This window comes from Peromyscus maniculatus, chromosome 1 (genome assembly GCF_049852395.1).
Source record: "Peromyscus maniculatus bairdii isolate BWxNUB_F1_BW_parent chromosome 1, HU_Pman_BW_mat_3.1, whole genome shotgun sequence".
Taxonomy (NCBI): Eukaryota; Metazoa; Chordata; class Mammalia; order Rodentia; family Cricetidae; genus Peromyscus; species Peromyscus maniculatus.
In genome coordinates, this window is record NC_134852.1 from 30,152,563 (window position 1) to 30,161,015 (window position 8,453).

General features: G+C 55.1%; 1 protein-coding gene across 1 annotated transcript; it reads left to right on the forward strand.

The window, feature by feature from the left end:
• The first annotated feature begins 3,665 nt into the window (after window positions 1–3,665).
• Znf296 (zinc finger protein 296) lies at window positions 3,666–8,055 on the forward strand. The gene is made up of 3 exons (XM_076572994.1): window positions 3,666–5,060; window positions 5,399–5,542; window positions 7,027–8,055. Exons 1-3 carry the CDS (start codon window positions 4,802–4,804, stop codon window positions 8,001–8,003), a joined length of 1,380 nt encoding a protein of 459 aa, XP_076429109.1. The 5' UTR covers window positions 3,666–4,801; the 3' UTR covers window positions 8,004–8,055.
• Window positions 8,056–8,453: the final 398 nt, after the last annotated feature.

Consider the following 8,453-nt stretch of genomic DNA (forward strand, 5'->3'; position numbering starts at 1 on the left):
GCCGCCGCCGCTTCCCCCACGTGCTCGAGGGCCACTTGGGGGTCGCCGGAGCGGCGCTGAGCTCTGCCAGCCTGCGAGCTAGGGACGTCTTGGATGCCCACTTTAGGAAGCACGAAACTGAGCCTCAGAAAGTCGGGCACGGTGGCCCCCAGGCTTGGCATCCCCAGCGCTCTCAGGAGGTGCGGCAGGAGGATTGTCAAAGTTCCAGGCCTGACAGCCTGGGCTGCAGAGTTAAGGCCTTGTCTGAAAAAGGGAGAAGGAAAGGAAAGGAAAGGAAGGAGAAACGAGTAGTGCCTCACGGCTGTAATCTCAGCACTTGGGAGCCAGAGGCGGGAAGATTTCAAAAGTTCAAGATCAGTCTGGGCAAAAAAAAATAAATAAATACAGCAAGGGAGTGCCCCCCCCCAAAAAAAAAATGAAAGAAAGAAAAAAGAGAAGGAAAGAAAAGGAGAAGGTGGCAGCAAGTTCGGGCAGAAATGAAAAGGAAAAAAAGAAGCCAAGGCACAGAGACAAGCGATTTTCTCTCAGGCACTTGGAAAGTACCCCTATCCCCACCCCTCCCCTCTAGCAGGAAGCTGCCCCCACCCCATTATTCTCTCAGTCTTCACATACCAAGAAGAGGGTTTACAGTGTGCTGCAACTTGGATGGACAGAGGTCATTCATCCTTCAGCCCTTCCTGCAACCCAAGGTTACAAGGTGAGAAAAACTGCCAGGCGGTGGTGACACACGCCTTTAATCCCAGCACTTGGGAGGCAGAGGCAGACAGCTCTCTATGAATTCCAGGCCAGCCTGGCCTACAGAGTGAGATCCAGGACAGCCAGGGCTGTTACACAGAGAAAGCCTGTCTCAAAAAATAACTGAGGCCCTGCATGGGGCCATGTGAAAATGTGAGACCTCACTGATCAGCCCAGATAGAATTGGTTTTATGCCCAGAGTTCCACTTAGGCAGAGGGAGGACTGTGGCTTTCCCCTTACTGCCTTGTACACAGGTGCTCTGCAAAAATCTCTGGAAAGAGTGGTGCCCCCCACAGATTTGTTGACTGAATCAGGAAAGTAGAAGCTAGGTGCTGGGGTACGTCCCTGTCCTAGTTACCAGGGAGACCAAGGCAGAGGATTTCCAAACCAGACACAGAGAGTTCTATCTCGCTGAGAAAAAGCAATGAAAGAATGGTCGCTCTATTTAGGAACTGGACACTCCAATCTTGCTCTCTCAAAACCTGCATTCTCTTTTGTTTTGGGGGAGTAAAATAAGCTAAAGGTGAGTGAATAGATAGACAAACCAAGATTGCTGGGCAGTGGTGGCGCACACCTTTAATCCCAGCACACAGGAGGCAGAGACAGGTGGATCTGTGAGCTTGAGGCCAGCCTGGTCTACAGAGCGAGATCCAGGACTGTTACACAGAAAAACTCTTTCTCAAAAAAAATAAGTAAAATACATCAAGATCTTTCCAAGACTGGGGACAAGGCTCAGTTTGGCTTACTTAGCATGACAAGACCCTCGGTTCCATCCTTAGCATAAGAAAAAAAAGCTACAATTGTACCTGGTACTTGGTGAGGCTAAAGCAAACCGGTTTCAGGTTGAAGGCTAGTCTGTGCTCCAGAGCATGGCCCTGTTACCAAAGACAAAGGCTGAAGGACATGGGGCTGGGCATGTCATTCAGTGATAGAGCTGGGCCCTGGGTTCCGGTCTCTTATGTCCCCAGAACAGGAGACAATAAGGACAAGGGGTATAATGTTAGCAAGTTAAAAGGGTTTAAAACTCACTGATCAAATTGGGCATCCCAGAGGGAGGAGAATTGGTGTGAATTTGGGGCCAGCCTGGGAGAGAGGAAAAGAGGGAAAGAAGGGAGGGAGGGAAGGAAATGCCAGGCATGGTGGTGCACGCCTTTAATCCCAGCACTGGAGAGGCAGAGGCAGGTGGATCCCTGTGAGTTCCAGGCTAGCCTGGTCTACAGAGCAAATCTTCGGACAGCCAGGGCTACATAGAGAAATCTTGTCTCAAAAACAAACAAACAAAAAACCAACAACAGCAAACCCACCCTAACCCTCACGCCTCAAAACAAAAAAAAAAAAAAAAAGGAGAGGAAAGAAGGAAGGAAGGAAGGAAGGAAGGAAGGAAGGAAGGAAGGAAGGAAGGAAGGAAGGAAGGAAGGAAACACTGGTGAATTAGAGAGCTTGCTGCCAAACCTAAGGCCATGAGTTCAATTCCCTAGACCCACATAGTGGAAGGAAGGAGAGACCTGACTCCTGAAAATTGTCCTGTGATCCCCCCCCCCCACTTGCATGCTGCAGCATATGCAAATACAGAGCTCTCTGTGGGAGGGGGGAATAGATACATTTAAAAAATAGATTAATAATAAACAAGTTCATCTAATGGTTTTAAAAAATAGATTAATAATAAACAAGTTCATTTAATGATTTTAAAAAGTCCATTTAAAAATCCACCTTTGGGCCAGGCATTGTGGCCGTACACCTTTAATCCCAGCACTCAGGAGCCAGAAGCAGGCGGATCTCTGTGCTCTAGGCCAGCCTGGTCTACAGAGCGAGCTCCAGGACAGCCAGGGCTACAGGAAGAAACCCTGTCTCATAAAATAAAAGCCACCTTGGATGACTCTCTAGGTCCAGCATCTCCTAATTCTTTCAAGAGTTTGGGGAACTGAGGCTGAGAGGGAATTGGGAACAGATGGAGGTCATCGGAGTGATTTGCAAGGCTTTCAGCAGGGTGTGGGTACTTTACATAGCTAGCCTGGGAGGCCCTGGGCCTTCAGGAGTTCACTTGAGTCCATGCCTGAATAACAATATGAGGGACTCCGGAGCTCAGCCTCTGAATTCACTCAGCAGGACACTACGTAGTGGCCTTAACCTACAGGAGCTTGGGTGGGTGGGTGGAGGGAGGGGGACGACGGACGGATGGACGGACAGAGGGGACAGTCAACAAGCAGTTCTCCTGCTGTGAGGCTGTGGTGGGTGCCGGGAAGAAAAGAGAAACTCATAAATGATTGAGGCGGGGCAGTCAGGGTGTCAATGCCACCTCCAACAGTGCTCAGAGAAAATTCTTATCTGAGGGAAATTTCAGAGCCCCCCCCCCCTTTGAGAGAGAGGCAGAGAGGGCTGCTGGCCATTTATTTGGTTTGAATGGGTAGCCTGGGACTTGGAAGAAAGCAGAGGTAGATGGTTTATCATTCTGTTTAGCCTCAAACCCTCCAGGCCCCTGGTACCAGGAGAAGTCACCAGAAGACCCTTCTGGGTGTGCCCCCCCCAGGTTCCTGCCCCACTCCCCTGAGTGCTCAGGGCTCTCCTCAGCCCCTCACAAACCTCAGATCTTCACATTTATTTACTGAGACAAGATCTCCCTAGGTGGTGGTATCCCAGTTGGCCTGGAACGCCTAGGCAATCCTCCTGCCTCTGATTCTGGAGTGGTGCATTGGGGTTACAGAGTGTGCCACCACCAAAAAGCAGCTTTATTTTATTTTATTTTTTTACCGGGGCAGTGGTGGTGCACAACTTTAATCCCAGCACTCAGGAAGCAGAGGCAGGTGGATCTCAGTGAGTTCGAGGCCAGTCTGGTCTACAAAGCAAGTTCCAGGACAGCCAGGGCTACACAGAGAAACCCTGTCTTGAAAAACCAAAGAAAAATAAATAGAAATTTAAATTATTTATTTATTTATTTTTTTGGCAGGGTCTCATGCAGCCCAAACTTGTCTCAAGCTCCCTATGTAGCTGACTGAAGCGGGCTTTGGACTGCTGCTCCTGCTTCCACATTTCATATGCTGAGATTGCCGATTTGCAGTGGCTACCACTGCGCGCCCAAGTCTCCATTCTGCCCTGCTTGCTCAGTCCTGGTACAGGGGAGAAAACTGAAGCCCTTTGGGGGGGGGGTTGGGTAACCCTGCCCTCTTTCCAGCTTGATTTCTGCCTCACTTATCAGCACATACGGCACTCCATATACTCTGGAACAGCCCCAGCTGGCCTTGAATGTGTGGTTCTCAGCCTCCTGGGTAGCTGGGCTTACCAGAAGGCACGGGGGTAGTGGTGGAGGTAGGCTCCATGTTACACAGTCATCTGTGGTGTCCTGCTCCCTCACGCTGCGCCCCCCCCCCATCTCCATGTTATAAGGATTATGAAATGGTTTCTTTCACTGCTGATACTGTAGGTGCTCAGGAAATGGGGTGGCCAAGTCTGGAGATGTAGCCCAGTGGCTAGGGTGCTTGCCTAGAAGGCAAGTTCTGGGTTCGATGCCCAGCACCACATAAAATGGGTGGTGTAGCGATGTACCCCTGTAAACCCAGCGCTGGAGAGGTGGAGGCCAGATCAAAAGGTCGAAGCTTACTTAGCCCATTCGGGGTCAGCTTGTCTTAGAGATCTGTCTTGAGACCTGTCTTAGAGAAAAATACAAAAAAATTAAAAAGAAAAAAGAAAAGAAAAAGATGAAGGTTTAAAGGGCGAAATTTTCTGAGGATACTTCCCGTCTCGTAAGAGATGCCCACCACTTCTCCCTTTGGGTAGGAGGCGCGACATCCCGAGCCTCAGGTATCACCAGCGCTATGGTGGGTTTGGGAACAATTCTTTCCACTTCCCCGGGTGAAATCGACTCCAGGGGCACAGTTTGCGCACTCATCCCGGGGCAGCGGGCCAGGAGGTCGGGTTTGGCCGCGGCGACTGGCCTCGCAAGACCCCGCCCCCAATGGGCGGAGCCACGGCAGGACCAGCACGTGTAAAAAGTTCGGCGCGGGTCTCCGCAGGCCACTCACCTGAGCGTCCGGCCGCCGAGCGGGTAGTCTGCTCCTGCGCCATCGCCCCATGTCCCGCCGCAAGGCCGGCTGCGTGCCGCGCCGTGTAGACCCGGAGCCCGACGGAGACGACATGGAGACGCCCGAGCTCGTCATTGATGTGAAGCCAGAGCACGACGCGGGGGCCTTGGCCCGGGGGCTCTGGTCCCCGAAGGACGTGTCCATGCCGAGGTTCCTCGGTACCGAGCGTCGCCTCGGCACCGACCCGCGTCCCCTCGGCGCACGCAGCCCGTGTGCCCCGTGGATACCGCTGAGCCCCGAACCTTCCGGTGAGTCCCCAGTCTTCGGCCCTGTGCGCATCGGGACCCTCGGGTGGATGCCTCTCTGCTCCGGGGCCCGCCTGGCGTCCCCAGCCCTCGCCCCTGCCTGTACCGGGAACCTCTGCTGGTGCCTCTCTGCCCCGGAACCGGTCTGGGGTCCCCAGCCCTCGCTCCTGCGTGCACCGGGACCCTCCGGTGGGTGCCTCTCCCCTGGGGATGGCCCCGGGACGGCCTGGCCTCCCCAGCCTTCGCCTCTGACCTCCGGGTTTCCCCTCTCCACCTTGGAACCCTTACTCACTCCTAGCCGGGCTCCACCCCACCGCTCACCACCCGCTTCCTCCCTGCAGACCGCCAGCCCTGGACCGACAAGCACCCAGATCTGTTGACCTGCGGCCGCTGCCTGCAGACTTTCCCATTGGAGGCCATCATCGCTTTCATGGACCACAAGAAACTGGGCTGTCAGCTCCTCCAAGGCGTCGGCCCCATTTCAGGTAAGTAATTCCGAGGGTAGTGACCACCTCTGATCCAGGGTTGGGCTTCCTGCCCTTCGGAGAGGGAGCTAAGGTGGACAGATGGGGCACCGAACATTACTTCCCCTTTTCCCCCTTAGGGTAGAACCTAGGCGTGGCCTTGGCTTGCCTGTCCTAGGGCAGGGACTAGAGGTAGGGCGGGGGCTGGGTAGCGGAGGAAGGCCACCCACAAGGTGTGGCCAAGCCCAGAAAACTGGCCCGGGGTTTTGCCATACACCCTCAATTTAGTTTCACTTCTTCTTCCCCACGGACAGAAATAACTGGCCAGGTGGCTGGACCAGGGTTGTTAGTACAGGGACATGGAGGAGGTGGGGACAGTGGCCTCAGGGAGAGTCGGAGGCCCGCAGGAACGGATTTTATCACCCCTGCTGTGTTTGGATCTTTCTAATCAGACAGTTCAGACAGGGACCGGGGCTTCTGGCGCGTTCCTTTGCTGGGATCTCCCGGCTGAGTGCTGGGAAGCCCCTGGTTGGGGTGCTGGACACTCGTATATGGAGGAATTAAAACTCCAACTGGTGCTTGGTCCATGGAGTGAACTCCTGTTGGCTACAGGATTTAGGGACTTGATCGGAACTTGAATTCCCAGCCCCCAGCTCGCGCGGTGCTCCGTTGGGACTTGGGAAATAGAATTATATTTAGGGCTGGGCCAGGGTGGTCTATAGTTCAATCAGCTTTAGTTGAGGGAGGGGCTGAGATGGATTTAACCTGAGTAACTGAGCACTCCAGGACTGACTCGTAGGCAGTGTCTGGAGAGTTACCGCTGGGTTTAACATTTTAGACAGGGGTTCATCCTTGCCTAGGCAGCTGGTATTACTGGTATTGCAGGCCTGGATAGTCAGTTGTGGGTACTTTTTTTTCGTTGTTTTGAGACAGGGTCTTTAAGTAGCCCTGGCTGTCCTGGAACTCTCTGTAGACCAGGCTGGCCTCCTGTTGCTGGGGGTTGAAGGTGTGGGACACTCCTGGCTCAGCTGTGGGTATTTTGGTATCTGATGTTTGAGGGCTTGTAGGGACCAAAACTCTCAGCTGTTCCCTATTTGAGGTCACAACCCTGGAAGGGGCCCCTCAGATTCCCATACTCTATCAGCTTAGGAAACTGAGGCATGGGAGGATGTCTTGTCCAGGATCACACAGCTGGAGGAAGGGTCTTGAGTTGGATGGGTTGGTTTCTGCTTGGCTTTGGCCTGGACTGACTGTCTGGGGTTTGGCGGCTCAGGGAAGTGTCCTGTAGTTGTGCCGTGGGTCTAGAGAAAATGCCAAACTTGGAATCCAGACACTAGCCGACCTGCCTGGCCTGTCTGTGCCAGGCCCCAGCCCTGAGGTTTCGTGGTAAAATCTGCCCCCCATCCGATTCTCCGGTGCCTTGCTGACCTCCCCTTTCTCTGGAACAGCAGGCCCTCTTCAGTTGAGGCCAGCACTGATTCTCTGCCCCTTCTTCCCCTTTCCAGAATCCAAGGAGCTGAAGACTCTGAGTTGCCTGCGATGTGGCAGGCAGTTCAGCGAAGCCTGGAAGCTGCTACGCCATGCTCAGTGGGATCATGGGCTATCCATCTACCAGACCGAATCAGAGACCCCGGAGTCCCCACTGCTGGGCCTGGCTGAGGTAGCCGCGGCCGTATCGGCAGTGGCGGTGGTAGCGCCAGTTGAGGACAAGCCCCCCCCAGTGAGCAGTGCCGCCCGGCGAAGCCCCACCTGCTTGGTGTGCAAGAAGACCCTCAGCTCCTTCAGCAACCTCAAGGTCCATATGCGTTCCCACACTGGTGAGCGGCCCTACGCCTGTGACCAGTGTCCCTACGCCTGTGCCCAGAGCAGCAAGCTCAACAGGCACAAGAAGACCCACAAGCAGCAGACGTCTGGGAGCCCCTGCACCCCTGCCGGTGGCAGGGGTGTCTCCCCAGCAGCCCCTCCAGAGCCAGCTGACCATGCAGCTGTTCCAGCCAGCACCCTCCCACTCCAGGAGGTAGAGAAGGCTGGAGCCGCAGCCACAGCAGGAGTCCAGGAACCCGGGGCCCCTGGCAGTGGCGCTCAAGCAGGCCCAGGTGTTGTTGACTGGGGACCAAAGTTGACTGTTAGCAAAGTACAAAGGACTGACCCTATAAAGAGTGAGAAGACAACCAGGAAGACCCCCAAGTCGACCGGCGGCAAGAGCCGCGGGCCTGGGAGCAGCTGTGAGTTCTGCGGGAAGTACTTTGCCAACAGCAGCAACCTGGTGGTCCACCGGCGTTCCCACACTGGTGAGCGGCCCTACGCCTGTGACCAGTGTCCCTACGCCTGTGCCCAGAGCAGCAAGCTCAACCGCCACCGCCGCATGCATGGTCTGGGGCCTGGCAAAACCCGCTATGAGTGCCCACACTGCTGTGTGCCATTTGGCCTACGGGCCACACTGGACAAGCACCTGTGGCAGAGCCACCCAGAGATGGCCTGAGAGCAGTTCTGTCACCTCCTTAGCCTTCCTTTTGTGTGAATAAACCATCTTCTATTTATTCGTGTGCCTGGACTCTCGCTTTCTTGGGGTGTCTGAGGTGGGAGGCTCCCCCTCCAGAGTGTGGCTGGCTGGACAGACCGGTTTGGAGTGGGGGTGAGTGCCCTGGGCACTGGAGGACTGGCACAGAAAGCCGTGCTCCCGGTTCTTGGTGTGGGTGAGGCCAGGGGCCGGGCAAGGGCAGGGAGAGGCCTGGACCTGTCACCAGAGGCCCCTGGGCTCAGTCCAGTCCTAGCCCGTCATCCCCTGGCCCTGTCCACACATGCCACAGTCTGGGCCCTTGACTGGATTGGCCCCTGCTCCTAGGCAGGCCCCACTCCCCACACCCTGCAGGCTATGCGGCGGCTGCAGTGGTCCTCAGCTGCACCTAGCCTGGAGTCCTACAGTGCTCAG

Bases quoted from the DNA above. Each gene is read 5' to 3' on its own strand.
- Znf296 (XM_076572994.1), top strand. From the start codon at position 4,802: ATGTCCCGCCGCAAGGCCGGCTGCGTGCCGCGCCGTGTAGACCCGGAG. The intron at 5,061-5,398 runs GTGAGTCCCCAG...TCCTCCCTGCAG, and splicing joins GCTGAGCCCCGAACCTTCCG to ACCGCCAGCCCTGGACCGAC. The intron at 5,543-7,026 runs GTAAGTAATTCC...TCCCCTTTCCAG, and splicing joins AGGCGTCGGCCCCATTTCAG to AATCCAAGGAGCTGAAGACT.